The 18,884-nt window shown below is 47.7% G+C and overlaps 1 protein-coding gene across 4 annotated transcripts in view; it reads right to left on the bottom strand.

The window, feature by feature from the left end:
* Positions 1 to 2,435: 2,435 nt before the first annotated feature.
* Positions 2,436 to 18,884, bottom strand: part of DDX4 (DEAD-box helicase 4) — a 369,112-nt gene continuing 352,663 nt past the window's right edge. For all 4 annotated transcript variants that reach the window (XM_030193136.1, XM_030193139.1, XM_030193137.1 and 1 more), the window contains 2 exons: positions 4,001 to 4,105; positions 2,436 to 2,684 (listed from right to left, as the gene is read on the bottom strand). In XM_030193136.1, coding sequence (XP_030048996.1) covers positions 2,610 to 2,684; positions 4,001 to 4,105 — 180 coding nt within the window. In that variant the 3' untranslated portion in view covers positions 2,436 to 2,609. The remainder of the gene's footprint in view (positions 2,685 to 4,000; positions 4,106 to 18,884) is intronic.

Below are 18,884 nucleotides of genomic sequence, written 5' to 3'. Positions count from 1 at the left end.
GATACTGGGCCAGCATGATCTGAAAAACAAAGTCACCAGACAACAAAGGTAGAAAAAAAAATCATTTTATTTTCATTTTAGTGTTTGGAATAAGTCCACTTTGAGAATTTATATCTGCTATCTTATTTTGCAATGTATAGCAATGTGCTTCTTTCTGTTTTTCTGGTACTGTGCTGCATGCAGAGTCTAACTTCTTAGGATTTCAGGTTAATTTTTGAAGAATTTGAAGAGGGGCTATCTCTGTTCTGCATGTGCGACTGCAAGGCCAAGTGTCTGAATAGGGATCTGTTTGTTAGATTCAGAGATTTTGTTAACACATTGTTTTTCAGAGTTGGAAAGACTGTCTGTTCTCATAATTCATGGTCTGTATGCTAATTTGGTTTGTGTCATTTTGAGTCCTAGTAAAAAAGGTCAGTTTCTGACACAAATGAAACGGGCACTAGCAAGGTTTTCCTTGGAGTGTGTATGTTTGAGAGAGTGTGTGTGAGAGTGACTCTGTTAGACAGAGAGAGTGAATGTAGGAGTGTGTGACAGAGTGAGTGAGACTGGGTGTGAGTCTGTGAGAGAGAGAGTGTGTGTGTGAGAAAGAGTGTGCCAGGGTCATCCTCCTCCCTCCCTCCCTCCGAGTTTCAGGGTCCTCCCCCCTCTCTCTTCCCCATCCCAATTCAGTATCTCCCTTATGTCACCCTACTCCCACCATGTCTACTATCTACCCTTCTCTCCCTAAGCAAGCATATTTCCTTTCATCCTTCCTTGATCCAGTATCACCTGTCTTCCCTATCCTCTCTACCCCTCTATCGGGCATCTTCCCCTTGACTAGTGGCGTAGCAAGGGTGGGGTGGTGGTGGTGTCGGCTCCGCTGGTTCCCTGCGCCCTTTGCCCTGGAACAGGTTACTTCCTGTTCTGGGGCAGAGGGAGCATGGAACCAGCGGAACCAACCCTCCCCCCCCCCAGCAGCGTGCACACGGCAGCCAAGAATGCACTCCCGGGGGGGGGGGGGGGGGGGGGGGGCTTGGGTGATGCACCGAGGGGGGGGGTTGATGCGCCGAGAGGGGGTGTCATGCTGCACCCCCCCAGGTGTTTCGGGAGGGCGGCTGTTGAGCACGTCAGTGGCATCCGGCAGGCTCAAGCCTTTTTTTTTTTAATTTTGTGTTGCTGTCAAGCTGTATGGCAGTTTGGGGGGGGGGTTGGATCAGCTGTGAGGCATTTTTTTTTACCCCGGGTTCTGATGTTGACATCACAATGCGTTTGCTGGCGTCAGCCTGTGCTACGGAGCCTAGCAGACCAACTCCAAAGAAGTCACGAACACAGGCAGCAAGATGCATAGAACGTTGGAGGTGAGAATTATTATATAGGATAATGGAGCTGCAACATTATATAGCATAATGGAGCTACAACAGCTTACAGAAACCTACTGTAATAAAACTCACCCTCAACGTTCTGAGGACACTGACGTCAGTGAAGCCAAGCCCTGACTTCCTTCAAAAAGGTTTGAAGGTTTGTGGTGGTGAAGCCACCAAAATCGCTCCTGACCCCGCCCTCGAGGGCGGAGCAATGGCAGAACAACGAACAGGTTGGCAGGGAGGGAGGCAGGGAGACGGGTGGGACATTGCTCCGGGCCCCGCCCTCGCTCAAATGTCATGACGTTGGGGGCGGAGCAATGGCAGAATGACGAAGGGGTTGGCGACGAAAACCTTGCTAGCGCCCGTTTCATTTGCTCTCAAACTGGCCTCTTTTACTAGTTATTTATAATGAAAACAAAAAAAAAACACATTTTTCTTCTACACTGGTGTAATATTTTCAATGATACCATGGCTAGTAAAAGGGGTGTGACTACTGTAGGGACGGAGCCAGTGATCCCGCCCCTGGATGGGTAGGGGCACCGACTAATAGGCTGCAGAAGGGTGCCAGAAACCCTAGGACCAGCCCTGCTTGATGGACCTGCTGCCTACCAAATATGGTATGCTTTTATGGATCCTGGAAACGCTGAAAAAGTTGAAAATATTTAAACCGAGTTCATGATAGTAAAATGGAGAAAAGGCAGAGTAACATTAAATCACTTCAAGATATCCACATTTAGAAATATTTCTGTATTGCCAGAAAAGTTTAAATTCTGCTCAAGATGTAATCATATACCAAGTATATGAATCACATTTTTAAAATCGAGCTTCAAAAAAATAACTAAATACAGCCCATATTGCAAGGGTGAAGTTCACTACAGCAAGTTTTTATTTACTACAATACTAGGAAATTTACTGCAATAGGATTTTACTTTCTGCATTAAAAAGATTCATCCACATAGTTCACTAGCTCTCTCAATTCAAAGTTCAAACATCTGCTACTAGATTTTGCAGTCTTGCTAGATATTGCTCATCTGTTAAATAAAAGCTAATGAAAAAACATTTCTTGGTAAATTCTTTATTGTGATCATTAGCATTAACACATTTAACATTTAAGAATCTACTTTAACAGTCAATTGAAAATTATGAAAAAAAAAAGTACACTTTCCCCATAGTTTACACGTTTCTTTTACAACAAAATAGTATGGAAACTAAATTGGAAAACTCTTAATACTCAAATAATGAAGTGGATTTGCTTGATAAATTTACTCAGCCCCATGTTTCTTCATCAACAGAAGCGTGTGAATACTGCTCTGTATTGTAATTCCTGTTGCCACTGTGTCCCTATAATAATAAATAAAACATTTGTCAAAACAATGTTATTTGTTCAGTGGGAACTTGTGTGCTATTTTCACTGAATCTCCTACAGTACTGGCTGAAGAAAATGTTCCCTCATTGCAAATTATAGAATTTATACATGCAGTACCATCAAAGATAGAAAAGCACTCAACTGAAACCCCCCCCCCCCCCCCCACCCAAAACATGCTAATTTCTAAGTAATCATGTTACGCTTTAGCACCAAAAGCAAAAGAGGTCGGTGGCATTTATGAAAGCATGAACTTCTAAGTCCAAAAGTCCATGACTGATGTATCTTGTTCTAATAAAGTATCATATTGACAAAAATTAACCCTTTACTTCCATAGGTAATTAAAAAAAATTCTGATAAGTCCATTTTAAAGACTAAAGTATTACCGATTAGCCTTCAGTATCAGTTTCTATGCTGTTTTTCATTTCTGCTTAACCTGTAGAATCTTTATGCTCTCGCACCCTTTTTTTTTGTTCAATGGAAACCTTGCATTCCATAATGCAGAAGTGTGTCCACAGTGCGTTGCATAATACAAGTTGTTTAATGTGCACTTCAACTAAATCTGAGAAATAAATGAGGCCTAGATTGACATTTTGTTTAAATCTGAATATGTACTATAACATGAATACTCAGAAGAAAAAAAGGCAAAGGGCCCCTCTTACAAAAGTGTGTAAGGCCCTATTGATGTGCAGTGCACATCAAATTGACATTACCTCCCAGCTAGCACGTGCGCCTGGCGGTAATTCCGAGTATGGTGTGTGCCGAAAACCAATAATTTTCAATTTTCTACCAAGGGGGCGTTCCCGGTGGTAATCGGCAGTTGGCACATGCTGGATGGTTACCACGTGGGTAATGTGTTGAGCCTTACTGCTAAATCAATGGGTGGCGTTAAGGGCTCAGGCTGTAAATAAATGAGCGCTGATTTTTTTTTGCCGCACATCTATTTCCTGACCTAACCCCCCCCCCCTTTCCCTCAGATACGGTGGAGAAATGGTTCAGCGCGCATCCAATACACGCGCCCATACTACGGCAGGCCACTTTTTGGTGTGCCTTTATGAAAGGGCGCCAAAGTGCAACAATATTCTATTGTTTGGATTTTAAAAATCCATCTTACATGTCCTTTCTAAAAAAAGGACTAGCAAGGTAAATTATTTTCCAAAGGCTGAAATTCAAAGCATTTATGTTATCAGTAGAACTTAGATATCAGGCAAGTATACAGAAGCAAACTGAGAAAGTGTATATTCCTGTAAGTGTGAACATGTATGAAGATACCATTTTATGGACAAATACCTACCTTTCGAGCATCAGTTGATGCAAAGACATCTCCTGAACGGTAGTTATTAATTCCATGTGAACTAAAAGCAATTTCCTCCAGCCATGCAGGAACTTCCTGATTGGCCTAAGGAATACAAAAAAAGGGAAGGCAATGTAAAACAAGCAGTGAAATAAAAATGCAAGAAGGTTGGTGACTACTACAGTATGAAAAAAAAAAAAGTGAACACTAAAAAGAAAAAAGGTATTCTTCATACTTTTAGTTGTTTTCGTTTCCATAAGATGTACATTATATCAACGCCCGAAACAGCCTGATGACAAAACATGTTGGGTCATTTGATGCACAAATAAAGGATTTTAAATTCGGATATACAGAGCTCTACTTGATTTTTTTTAAGTGCGCAGTTATATTTTTTTAAACAGAAGCAATGAGACTCAAGAATATTACAACCCCTAAAGACACAAGTTCAAGGCTCATGTTCAACCACCACTTTTAGTGTATCTGTTCGCCCAAGTCACACCTTCACTTTTCTTTACAAAAAAAAACACTGTGGAACACTTGTGTCCACTCAACCAGTACTTCATTGTTTCTATGCTGAATACCAGCAGTTTGCCATCTGCTACAAGGAGCTGACATTTAAAACAAGAAAAAAAAGAAAACCGAAAGAAATCCTGCATGTAACAAACAGTTAAGGATAGTGGGAAGTTGAAAAAGGCTTAAAACCAGGGACATCGGATCGTCAATAGTAAAAATACTTTACTGTTGTTGCCAGTGTAAAGCAACAAGTGCAGCAATTGATCTGTCACATTTTTTAAGGCCCAAAATAAGTTTTGCTGCTGTACGTTAAGTACATAAATATTAACATACTGGGAAAGGCCAAAGGTCCATCGAGCTGAGCATCCTGTTTCCAACAGTGGCCAATCCAGGTCACAAATACCCGGCAAGATCCCAAAAATGTATAAAACATTTTATACTGCTTATCCCAGAAATAGTGGATTTTCTCCAAGTCTATTTAATAACGGTCTATGGATTTTTACTTTAGGGAGCAGTCCAAAACTTTTTAAAACTCCGCTAACCTAACCGCCTTTACTACATTCTCTGGCAACGAATTCCGGAGTTTAATTACACGTTGAGTGAAGAAAAAGTTTCTCCAATTCGTTTTAAATTTACTACATTGTAGCTTCATCGCATGCCCCCTAGTCCTAGTATTTTTGGAAAGCGTGAACAGACGCTTCACAGCTACCCGTTCAACTCCACTCATTATTTTATAGACCTCTATCATATCTCCCCTCAGCCGCCTTTTCTCCAAAATGAAGAGCCCTAGCTGCTTTAGCCTTTCCTCATAGAGAAGTTGTCCCATCCCCTTTATCATTTTCGTCGTCCTTCTTTGCACCATTTCTAATTCCACTATATCTTTTTTGAGATGCGGCGACCAGAATTGAACACAATAGTCAAGGTGCGGTCGCACCAAGGAGCAATACAAAGGCATAATAACATTCTCATTTTTGTTTTCCATTCCTTTCCTAATAATACCTAACATTCTATTTGCTTTCTTAGCCGCAGCAGCACATTGAGCAAAAGGTTTCAATGTATCATCGACGACGACACCTAGATCCCTTTCTTGGTCCGTGACTCCTAATGTGGAACCTTGCATGACATAGCTATAATTCGGGTTCCTCTTTCCCACATGCATCACTTTGCACTTGCTCACATTAAACGTCATCTGCCATTTAGACTCCCAGTCACGTAAGGTCCGCTTGTAATTTTTCACAATCCTCCCACGACTTAACGACTTTGAATAACTTTGTGTCATCAGCAAATTTAATTACCTCACTAGTTACTCCCATCTCTAGGTCATTTATAAATATGTTAAAAAGCAGCGGCCCCAGAACAGACCCCTGGGGAACCCCACTAACTACCCTTCTCCACTGAGAATACTGACCATTTAATCCTACTCTCTGTTTTCAATCTTTTAACCAGTTTTTAATCCACAATAGAACACTACCTCCTATCCCATGACCCTCCAATTTCCTCTGGAGTCTTTCATGAGGTACTTTCTCAAACGCTTTCTGAAAATCCAGATACACAATATCAACCGGCTCCCCTTTATCCACATGTTTGTTCACCCCTTCAAAGAAATGTAGTAGATTGGTGAGGCAAGATTTCCCTTCACTAAATCCATGTTGACTTTGTCTCATGAATCCATGCTTTTGAATATGCTCTGTAATTTTGTTCTTAATAATAGTCTCTACCATTTTGCCCGGCACCGACGTCAGACTCACCGGTCTATAATTTCCCGGATCTCCTCTGGAACCTTTTTTAAAAATTGGCATTACATTGGCCACCCTCCAATCTTCCAGTATCATGCTCGATTTTAAGGATAAATTACATATTTCTAACAATTGCTACGCAAACTCATTTTTCAGTTCTATCAGTACTCTGGGATGAATACCATCTGGTCCAGGAGATTTGCTACTCTTCAGTTTGTAGAACTGCCCCATTACATCCCCCAGGTTTACAGAGATTTCATTACGTTTCTCCGACTCGTCAGCTTCGAATACCATTTCCGGCACCGGTATTCCACCCAAATCTTCTTCGGTGAAGACCGAAGCAAAGAATTCATTTAATCTCTCCGCTACGGCTTTGTCTTCCCTGATCGCCCCTTTTACTCGGTCATCTAGCGGTCCAACCGATTCTTTTGCCGGCTTCCTGCTTTTAATATACCTAAAAAATTTTTTACTATGTATTTTTGCCTCCAACGCAATCTTTTTTCGAAGTCCCTCTTAGCCAGGGCCGTGCCTAGGGTCTCTGGTGCCCCCCCTACAGACCATTAGTTGATGCCCCCCCCCCCCGGACCTGCCTGGCTCCAAGGCACGTCTGGGGTGCGATGGAGGAAATGGCTGGGTTTGGCCTGAGCCTCCTCTGCTCCAACCCCGATTCCCTGGCGCTTTAAATTTACCTCTCTCCACCTCCGACGTCTGCGCAGTGTCAGTGAAAGCGCTGCCTGTCTGACGTCTCTCCACCAGCCTTCCCTTCGCTCGTTCATTCCCTCTGTGTCCCGCCTTCTTGACGTCATTTCCTTGACGGCGGGACACAGAGGGAACGAACAAGCGAAGGGAAGGCTGGTGGATAGACGTCAGACAGGCAGCGCTTTCAATGACGCTGCGCAGACGTCGGAAGTGGAGCGAGGTAAATTTAAAGCGCCAGGGAATCGGGGATGGAGCGGAGTAATTTTTTTTTTTAATACAGCTCGACGGCGCGGCACCCTTGAAGGCAGGCGCCCCCCTGCGGCGCTTACCACGCTTACTGTGTTGGCACGGCCCTACTCTTAGATTTCCTTATCAGCGCTTTGCATTTGACTTGACATTCCTTATGCCGTTTATTATTATTTTCAGTCGGTTCCTTCTTCCATTTTCTGAAGGATTTTCTTTTAGCTCTAATAGCTTCCTTCACCTCACTATTTAACCACGCCGGCTGTCGTTTGGTCTTCCGTCCTCCTTTTTTAATACACTGAATATATTTGGCCTGGGCTTCCAGGATGGTGCTTGTGAACAGCATCCACGCCTGATGTAAATTTTTGACCCTCGCAGTCACTCTAAAGTTTTCTTTTCACTGTTCTTCTCATTTTATCATAGTCTCCTTTTTTAAAGTTAAATGCTAACGTATTTGATTTCCTATGTATACTTAATTCAAAGCTAATATCAAAATCGATCATATTATGATCACTGTTATCAAGCGGCCCCCAGCACCATTACCTCCCACACCAGATCATGCACTCCACTAAGGACTAGGTCTAGAAGTTTTCCTTCTCTCGTCGGTTCCTGTACCAGCTGCTCCATAAAGCTGTTCTTGATTTCATCAAGGAATTTTACCTCCCTAGCGTGTCCCGATGTTACATTTACCCAGTCAATACCAGGGTAATTGATACCACCCATTATTATTGTGTTGCCCAGTTTGTTTGTGTCCCTAATTTCCTTTAACATTTCTGCATCCATCTGTTCATCCTGGCCAGGCGGACGGTAGTACACTCCTATCATTATCCTTTTCCCCTTTACACATGGAATTTCAATCCACAGTGATTCCAAGTAGTGTTTTGTTTCCTGCAGAATTTTCAATCTATTTGATTCAAGGCTCTCGTTAATATACAATGCTACCCCTCCACCAATTCGATCCACCCTATCAATATGATAAGGGTATGTTACATACCTGTAGCAGTTGTTCTCCGAGGACAGCAGGCTGATTGTTCTCACGACTGGGTTGACGTCTGCGGCAGCCCCCACCAACCGGAAGAAGCTTCGCGGGACGGTCGGCACGCAGGCCACGCCCACCGCGCATGCGCGGCCGCCTTCCCGCCCGTGCGCGACCGCTCCCGCCAGTTGAATGACAAGCAATAAAATATGAAACACACAACTCCAAAGGGGAGGAGGGAGGGTAGGTGAGAACAATCAGCCTGCTGTCCTCGGAGAACAACTGCTACAGGTATGTAACATACCCTTTCTCCGAGGACAAGCAGGCTGCTTGTTCTCACGACTGGGGTATCCCTAGCTCTCAGGCTCACTCAAAACAATAACCCAGGTCAATTGAACCTCGCAACGGCGAGGGTACAACAAAAATTGACCTACGAAGAACAACTAACTGAGAGTGCAGCCTGACCAGAATAAATTCGGGACCTGGAGGGTGGAGTTGGATTTACACCCCAAACAGATTCTGCAGCACCGACTGCCCGAACCGACTGTCGCGTCGGGTATCCTGCTGGAGGCAGTAATGAGATGTGAATGTGTGGACAGATGACCACGTCGCAGCCTTGCAAATCTCTTCAATAGTGGCTGACTTCAAGTGGGCCACTGACGCTGCCATGGCTCTAACACTATGAGCCGTGACATGACCCTCAAGAGCCAGCCCAGCCTGGGCGTAAGTGAAGGAAATGCAATCTGCTAGCCAATTGGAGATGGTGCGTTTCCCGACAGCGACCCCTAGCCTGTTAGGGTCGAAAGAAATAAACAATTGGGCGGACTGTCTGTGGGGCTGTGTCCGCTCCAAGTAGAAGGCCAATGCTCTCTTGCAGTCCAATGTGTGCAACTGACGTTCAGCAGGGCGGGTATGCGGCCTGGGGAAGAATGTTGGCAAGACAATTGACTGGTTAAGATGGAACTCCGACACCACCTTCGGCAGGAACTTTGGGTGAGTGCGGAGCACTACTCTGTTGTGATGAAATTTAGTATATGGAGCATGAGCTACTAGGGCTTGAAGCTCACTGACCCTACGAGCTGAAGTAACTGCCACCAAGAAAATGACCTTCCAGGTCAAGTACTTCAGATGGCAGGTATTCAGTGGCTCAAAAGGAGGTTTCATCAGCTGGGTGAGGACGACGTTGAGATCCCATGACACTGTAGGAGGCTTGATAGGGGGCTTTGACAAAAGCAAGCCTCGCATGAATCGAACGACTAAAGGCTCTCCAGAGATGGCTTTACCTTCCACACGATAATGGTAAGCACTAATCGCACTAAGGTGATTCCTTACTGAGTTGGTCTTGAGGCCAGACTCTGATAAGTGCAGAAGGTATTCAAGCAGGTTCTGTGCAGGGCAAGAACGAGGTTCTAGGGCCTTGCTCTCACACCAAACGACAAACCTCCTCCACTTGAAAAAGTAACTCTTTTTAGTGGAATCCTTCCTAGAGGCAAGCAAGACCCGGGAGACACCCTCAGACAGACCCAACGCAGCGAAGTCTACGCCCTCAACATCCAGGCCGTGAGAGCCAGGGATTGAAGGTTGGGGTGCAGCAACGCTCCGTCGTTCTGCGAAATGAGAGTCGGAAAACACTCCAATCTCCACGGTTCTTCGGAGGACAACTCCAGAAGAAGAGGGAACCAGATCTGACGGGGCCAAAAGGGCGCTATCAGAATCATGGTGCCGCGGTCTTGCTTGAGCTTCAGTAAGGTCTTCCCCACCAAAGGTATGGGAGGATAAGCATACAGGAGGCCGGTCCCCCAATGAAGGAGAAAGGCATCTGACGCTAGCCTGCCGTGTGTCTGAAGTCTGGAACAGAACAGAGGCAGCTTGTGGTTGGTCTGAGAGGCGAAAAGATTCATCGAGGGGGTGCCCCACTCTCGGAAGATCTTGCGTACCACTCTGGAATGGAGCGACCACTCGTGCGGTTGCATGACTCTGCTCAGTCTGTCGGCCAGACTGTTGTTTACGCCTGCCAGGTACGTGGCTTGGAGAAGCATGCCGAACCGACACGCCCAACGCCACATACCGACGGCTTCCTGACACAGGGGGCGAGATCCGGTGCCCCCCTGCTTGTTGACGTAATACATTGCAACCTGATTGTCTGTCCGAATTTGGATAATTTGGCAGGACAGCCGATCTCTGAAAGCCTTCAGTGCGTTCCAGATCGCTCGGAGCTCCAGGAGGTTGATCTGCAGATCCTTTTCCTGGAGGGACCACAGACCCTGGGTGTGAAGCCCATCGACATGGGCTCCCCACCCCAGGCGAGATGCATCCGTCGTCAGCACTTTCGTGGGCTGCGGAATTTGGAATGGACGTCCCAGGGTCAAATTGGTCCGGATGGTCCACCAGAGCAGTGAAGTGCGGCAACTGGTGGAGAGGCGGATGACATCTTCTAGATTCCCGGTGGCTTGGAACCACTGGGAAGCTAGGGTCCATTGAGCCGATCTCATGTGAAGACGAGCCATGGGAGTCACATGAACTGTGGAGGCCATATGACCCAGAAGTCTCAACATCTGCCGAGCTGTGATCTGCTGAGACGCTCTGGTCTGCGAAGCCAGGGCCAAGAGATTGGTGGCCCTCGCTTCGGGAAGGTAGGCCTGAGCCGTCTGAGAATTCAGCAGCGCTCCTATGAATTCCAGAGACTGAGTTGGCTGGAGATGGGACTTTGGGTAATTTATCACAAACCCCAGCAGCTCCAGAAGTTGAATAGTGCACTGCATGGACCGGAGGGCTCCGGCCTCCGAGGTGTTCTTGACCAGCCAATCGTCGAGATATGGAAACACGTGCACTCCCAGCTTGCGTAGGTAGGCCGCTACCACCACGAGGCACTTTGTAAACACTCGTGGGGCAGAGGCGAGCCCAAAGGGCAGCACACAATACTGAAAGTGCCGTGCGCCCAGGCGGAATCTGAGATACTGTCTGTGAGCTGGCAGTATCGGGATGTGAGTGTATGCGTCCTTTAAATCCAGGGAACATAGCCAATCGTTTTTCTGAATCATTGGCAGAAGGGTGCCCAAGGAAAGCATCCTGAACTTTTCTTTGACCAGGAATTTGTTCAGGCCTCTCAGGTCTAGGATGGGACGCATCCCCCCTGTTTTCTTTTCCACAAGGAAGTACCTGGAATAGAATCCCTGCCCTTCCTGCCCGGGTGGTACGGGCTCGACCGCATTGGCGCTGAGAAGGGCGGAGAGTTCCTCTGCAAGTACCTGCTTGTGATGGGAGCTGAAAGACTGAGCTCCCGGAGGACAATTTGGAGGCAGGGAGGCCAAATTCAGGGCGTATCCGTACCGCACTATTTGGAGAACCCACTGGTCGGAGGTTATGAGAGGCCACCTTTGGTGAAAGAATTTTAACCTCCCTCCGACCGGCAGGTCGTCCGGTACGGACACTTGTAGGGCGGCTATGTTCCCGTGGATCCAGTCAAAAGCCCGTCCCCGGCTTTTGCTGTGGAGGCGCAGGGGGCTGCTTAGGCGCACGCTGTTGACGGGAACGAGCGCGCTGGGGCTGTCCCTGTGCCTGACGAGGCCTTCGGGCCGGCTGGTTGTACCTACGCTTCGCAAAAGAATAGGGTGCAGCCTGCCGAGCCCGGGAAAAACGCCCGCCCGCGGGGGCGGGTGCTGAAGGCGCCCGGTGGGAGAGCTTGTCGAGAGCGGTTTCCCGCTGATGCAGTTGGTCAACCATCTGCTCGACCTTCTCGCCAAAAATATTATCCCCCCGGCAAGGGACGTCGGCCAGTCTCTGCTGGGTGCGGTTGTCCAGGTCAGAGGCACGCAGCCATGAGAGCCTGCGCATCACTATACCTTGGGCCGCAGCACGAGATGCCACGTCACAGGTGTCAAAAATCCCCCTGGACAGGAACTTTCTGCACGCCTTCAGCTGCCTGACCACCTCCTGATAAGGCCTGGACTGCTCCGGCGGGAGCTTACCGACCAGGTCCGCCAGCTGTTGCACATTGGTCCGCATGTGGATGCTCATATAGAGCAGGTAAGATTGGATGCGGGTCACGAGCATGGAGGATTGGTAGGCCTTCCTCCCAAATGAGTCCAGAGTGCGAGACTCCCGCCCCGGGGGCGCCGAGGCGGTATCCCTCGAACTCCGTGCCCTCTTGAGAGCAGAATCCACGACCGCTGAGTCATGGGGCAACTGGGGCCGCATGAGCTCTGGGTCAGAGTGGATCCTGTACTGGGACTCTGCTTTCTTGGGAATGGTGGGGTTAGTTAGTGGTCTCACCCAGTTCCGAAGCAGCGTCTCCTTCAGGACATTGTGCAGCGGTACCGTGGAGGACTCTCTAGGTGGTGATGGATAGTCGAGGACCTCGAGCATCTCGGCCCTCGGCTCTTCCACAGAGACCACGGGAAAGGGAATGCTTATAGACATATCCCGCACAAAGGAGGCAAAGGAGAGACTCTCAGGAGGTGAGAGCTTCCTCTCCGGTGACGGCGTGGGGTCCGAGGGAAGGCCCGTAGACTCCTCTGAGGAGAAATATCTCGGGTCCTCCTCTTCCCCCCACGAGTCCTCATCCTCGGTATCGGACATTAGCTCATGTAGCTGAGTCCGGTACCGGGCCCGGCTCGACGTCGAGGCGCCAAGGTCTCGGTGTCGTCGAGCGGTGGACTCCCGCGCCGGCGGGGACGGAGCTCCCTCCATCGACGGGGACTCCACCTGCGTGGCGGTCGAGACCGGCACCGCAAGCGGCGGCGGTGTCGACAGCCCCGGCGCCGGGCTAGAGCTCGCCGGCGCCACAGTCATCGGCGCCGGGGGCGCAAGCACCCCCGACGCCGGCACAGCCTGGCGCATCAGCCCTTCCAGGATCCCCGGAAGGATGGCTCTGAGGCACTCGTCCAGGCCCGCTGCCGGGAAAGGCGGTGGGGCCGGTAAGGGTGTCGGTGCCAGAAGCTGCTGGGGGCCAGGAGACGGCACCGAGGTGCCGGAACCCCGACGCGTCGGTACCTCCACCACCGACGGAGATCTCTCCTCTCTGCGATGACGCTTCGGCGTCGACTCTTCTTCAGGATGCACCGAGGGCTCCCGGTGACGGCGCTTCTTATCTTTTTTCCGGTGCACGTCACCGGCGCCGGAGGGCATGGAGGAGGAGGAGGTCGATCCCCCTCGGTCTCGAGGTACCGGGTCCGACAGGGTTCGGTCCCGTGGCTCACGAGTTGAGGGAGTGACCGGGGCCGACTGCCCACGCGGCCTCTCAACCCCACTCTCACCGGCGGACCGGCGGGCCAACGGGACCTGTTCTCCTGGGGTCGCTGCCATCGGTGCCGATGTCTCGGGCATCGATACCGGTACCGAAGAACCGGCCTTCGATACCGATGCCGTCGAGGTCGACGTCGAGGGGCCGGCGCAAGTTCCAAAAAGACGGTCCCGCAGAACTTGCCTCGCAACCTGAGTCCGTTTCCGGAGACCGAGACACAAAGCGCACGACTTGAGATTGTGCTCCGGCCCGAGGCACTGGAGGCACCAAGCGTGGGTGTCGGTCTGCGAGATCGGCCGGCCGCAGCGACCACACTTCTTAAATCCACTCGGGACCTTCGAGGACATCGACGGAAAAATCGCGTCGGCGAAGTCAAAGTCGGCAATGGTGGCTAAAATCACACCACGAAAAAATCAACCGACCGAGCGGCCACTAGGCCGCAACGTGGCGTCCCCGCTAGAAAGCGAGGGAAAAAGGGGAGCGCGTGCTCCACACGCGCAAAAAGAAATTTCTTCTTTTTTTTTTTTTTTTTTCTTTTTTTAAAAACAATACAAACAAAAACAGAAGGAACCGAACGGTCCAAGCGACGATCCGCGTAAACGCGGTCGAAAATCCGGCGGCTGAACAGAGAGAGAGGCAAACGCACCACTCTCTCAGTCGCGGAAAAAAGTAACTGGCGGGAGCGGTCGCGCACGGGCGGGAAGGCGGCCGCGCATGCGCGGTGGGCGTGGCCTGCGTGCCGACCGTCCCGCGAAGCTTCTTCCGGTTGGTGGGGGCTGCCGCGGACGTCAACCCAGTCGTGAGAACAAGCAGCCTGCTTGTCCTCGGAGAATAATTTGTACCCCGGTATGAAAGTGTCCCACTGGTTATCCTCCTGGTTATCCTCCTTCCACCAGGTCTCAGAGATGCCTATTATATCTAATTTTTCATTTAGTGCAATATATTCTAACTCTCCAATCTTATTTCTTAGGCTCCTGGCATTCATATATAGACATTTCAAACTGTGTTTGTTGCTCCTATTTACATCATGCTTAGTACCTGACAGTACTAATTTGCAATCTTTTGTCTGATTTTTATTTTGGGACACCTGATCTACTACGGTCTCTTTTGCAACCTCACTATCAGGATACCCTATCTTCTCTGTTTTGGTGATATCTTTGAAAGATACCTTATCCCGAACCATGCGCTTTTGAGCGACTGTTGGCCTTCCCCCAATTTCTAGTTTAAAAGCTGCTCTATCTCCTTTTTAAATGTGATGCCAGCAGCCTGGTCCCACCCTGGTTAAGGTGGAGCCCATCCTTTCGGAATAAACTCCCCCTTCCCCAGAATGTTGCCCAGTTCCTAACAAATCTAAAACCCTCCCTCCCTGCACCATTGTCTCATCCACGCATTGAGACTCCGGAGCTCTGCCTGTCTCTTGGACCCTGCGCGTGGAACAGGTAGCATTTCAGAAAATGCTACCCTAGAGGATATGGATTTGAGCTTTCTACCTAAGAGCCTAAATTTGGCTTCCAGAACCTCTCTTCAACATTTTCCTATGTCATTGGTACCCACATGTACCAAGACAGCTGACTACTCGCCAGCACTATCTAAAATCCTATCTAGGTGACGCGTGAGGTCTGCCACCTTCGCACCAGGCAGGCAAGTCACCAGGCAATCCACATGTTCACCAGCCACCTATATGCCTAATGATCGAATCACCAACTACAACAGCTGTCCTAACTTTTCCCTCCCGGGCAGCACTTGGAGACATATACTCGGTGCAAGAGGATAGTACATCCCCTGGTGGGCAGGTCCTGGCTACAGGAGTACTTCCTACTTCACCAGGGTGATGCTCTCCTTCTAGGAGACCTCCCTCCTCCAAGGTAGCACAAGGGCTACCAGACTGGAGGTGGGACTTCTCTACAACATCCCTGTAGGTCTCCTCTATGTACCTCTCTGTCTCCCTCAGCTCCACAAAGTCTGCTACTCTAGCCTCAAGAGAACAGACATGTTCCCTGAGAGCTAGGAGCTCTTTGCATCGGGCACACACGTATGTCATCTCACCAACTGGGAGATAATCATACATGTGACACTCAAAAGACTGGAGAGCACCCCTCTCGCTGCTGGACTGCTGACTCCATCTTAGTGTTTTTGAGTTTTTCAATAATTTAAAACTTGCTACAGTATTAAGGATATTAGCCTAATATAAAAGTGTCTTTTAGTTTATATAGTATAGTTTAGTTAGTGTTTCCTTCTTAGATGGTAATGAAATGTATTTAAAACTCTGTAAGAGCACTCCTTGCTTGTTACCCTAATTACAATAACTGACTATAAATGAAGAGTTGTCCTAGGGGTGGGTGGGAAGACTAAACTAGATCCTGTAGTGTCTGTTAATTCTGTTAATGCTGTGGTACAAAGTTTTAAAACTAAGTGGAAAAGACTATGGAGATTAGTTGATAAAATTTGCTTTTTATATTTTTATTTTGCCTAACACTAACCTACAATTCCTCCTTTAAACCCCAATCTTTAAGTTCCCAAAGCACAAAGCAAAATGTATTCTGTAATAATTTCAATTTGAGTTGAAATTTTAACATGAGAGACAAAGGACATTGCAATAGTCTACATGGCTCAAAATGAATGCTTTCACTAGAATGGTAAAATGGGATTTATCAAAACAATGCCATAAGTACATAAGTAATGCCACACTGGGAAAAGACCAAGGGTCCATCGAGCCCAGCATCCTGTCCACAACAGCGGCCAATCCAGGCCAAGGGCACCTGGCAAGCTTCCCAAACGTACAAACATTCTATACATGTTATTTCTGGAATTGTGGATTTTTCCCAAGTCCATTTAGTAGTGGTTTATGGACTTGTTCTTTAGGAAACCGTCCAACCCCTTTTTAAACTCTGCTAAGCTAACCGCCTTCACTACGTTCTCCAGCAACAAATTCCAGAGTTTAATTATGCGTTGGGTGAAGAAACGTTTTCTCCGATTTGTTTTAATTTACTACACTGTAGTTTCATCGCATGCCCCCTAGTCCTAGTATTTTTGGAAAGCGTGAACAGACGCTTCACATCCACCTGTTTCACTCCACTCATTATTTTATATACCTCTATCATGTCTCCCCTCAGTCTGATACGGCGCAACTGACAGATTCAGAAAGACAAATCTGTGATAAATGTATTAACCTGAAGTTCTAAGGAAACAGAAGAATCCAGAATAACACCAAGAATTTTAGAGGACAGATCAATTTTAAGAGATAAGTCCGCAGATACAGGAACAGATTCGGGAACAGTACCCTTATGTGCTAACCAGAGTAACTTAAGCTTTGTCAGCATTTAATTTAAAACCATGAATAGAACTGTAGTGTTTGATCATATTAATACATTTAACCACTTTCTATCAGACCAATTTTGATAGGAGTAGCAACATATCAACCATGTATGAATAAAAGCTCACTCCCACTGAAGAAAAACCATGCTCCAGTTAGCTATCCATGAGTCTTGAGAACATTTGATAGGGCCCCACATCTCTCAAATCTCTGGCCCTAGACATGTGCTTAGTTTGTCTAGGCTTTAATCTAGCCATGACTTTATGCTCTTTAGGAACAGGTAAATACTAGGGCCCCTGTTTACAAATCCACGCTAGCGACTGCTGATGCGGCAATGCCGGTACAGCCCATTCACTTTGAATGGGCTATCTCGGCAGTCATAGTAACATAGTAGATGACGGCAGAAAAAGACCTGCATGGTCCATCTAGTCTGCCCAAGATAAACTCATATCTTGAATTTGTACCTGTCTTTTTCAGGGCACAGACCGTATAAGTCTGCCCAGCAGTATTTCCCGCCTCCCAACCACCAGTCCAGTCTCCCATCACCGGCTCTGGTACAGACCGTATAAGTCTGCCCGCCCCTATCCTAGCCTCCCAACCACCAACCCCTCTTCCCCCAACCTGCTCCGCCCTCATGGATTTGTAAACAGGGGAGGTAGATAACTTATTGCATATGAATGTAATTTGGCTTGCGTGTTACTGCTAGAAAGGCATAAGTCAAACCCTACCCCCCCCCCCAAAAAAAAACCTAATATCCCTTCTCTCCTCCTCCTGTCCAGCATCTCTTCTCCCCCTGTCCTTCCATCCTGGCCCAGCACCCTCTCTGAGTAGGCTTTCCCGCTTTGGCGGGAGATGAGTGTCCCACTGAATGCAGGAAACTTGGCAGGTTTGTAAGAATAAGCACTGGTACAGCTGCTACAGATGATTACATATTCCAAATCTGTTTGGCAACTTAGAGGCCAGATATTTGAAGACTAGTGGTCATTTGGCAACCTATCAGAAGAAAATAAAGAAAACTAATAGACAGATCACTGTTCACTTGGCCAACAGGAAGATTCTGGAAACCAGTGCTTTTTTGTAGAAAAAAAGGTGCCAGTATTCATTGTGGGCGGGGTCACCACATATGGCTCCACCCCTATGATGGCCACACCCACATTCACCACACCCCTTATACCAGCCATGGCGCATATAAACAGACATTGAAAATATTATACTAGTATAGAAGAAAAAATTATGTGATTTTTTTCATTATAAATAATTTATAAGCTGTTACAGCTCCAGTATACCCAGTGCAAATTAAGACAGCAGATGTAAATTCTCAAATTGGACATATTCCAAACACTAAATGAAAATAAAATGATTTTTTTCTACCGTTGTTGTCTGGTAACTGTTTTTCTATCCATATTGGTCCCAGTCTCTGATTCTGCTGCTCTCTATCTGTTCCCTTAACTCAGTTTCCAAGGCTTCCTTTCCATTTATTTCTTTACTTTCCTCCTTTCTTCTTCATTTCTTGCCATACATCCATAAGTAAAAGCTGGGTCCTCCTCCATGGAATTGACTGAAGGAGGAATAACGTGGATCCAGCTTTTGCCTATTTTCTCCATCCATGTGCAGTTTTTCTCCTCTCTTCCCTTTCCATCATCTCCATCCATGTGCATTATCTTCTTTTTTATTTCCTCCCCTCCATCAATGTCCAGCACTTCTCCTCTCTCTCCTTCCCTCCATGTCCAGCACCCTCCATCCATATCCAGCATTTCTCCTCTCCCTGCCAACCCCTCCATCCATCCATGTCCAGAAATTCTCATCTGCTGCTCTCCTCTCCATCCATTTCCAGCATTTCTCCTCTCTTACCTGCCCTCCCATCCATGTGCATCTCCTTCATCTCTTCCCTCCCCTTCATCCATGTCCAACATGTCCCCTGCCATGTCCAGCGATTCTCCTCTGTTCCTTGTCCTCCCCTGCCATCCATGTCCAGTGATTCCCCTCTTCCCTCCTCTCTCATCCATGCCCAATGATTCTCCTCTCTCCCCTGCCCTCCCCTTCCATCCATGTCCAGCGAATCTCTTCCCTGACCTCCCCTCCCATCCATGTCCAGTATGTCTCCTCCTAACCCTGCCCTCCCATCCATGTCCAGTGATTCTTCTCTGCCCACCATATCCAGC

The sequence above is a fragment of the Microcaecilia unicolor genome, chromosome 2 (assembly GCF_901765095.1).
Source record: "Microcaecilia unicolor chromosome 2, aMicUni1.1, whole genome shotgun sequence".
Classification (NCBI taxonomy): domain Eukaryota; kingdom Metazoa; phylum Chordata; class Amphibia; order Gymnophiona; family Siphonopidae; genus Microcaecilia; species Microcaecilia unicolor.
This window is presented reverse-complemented; position numbering and strand designations above follow the sequence as displayed.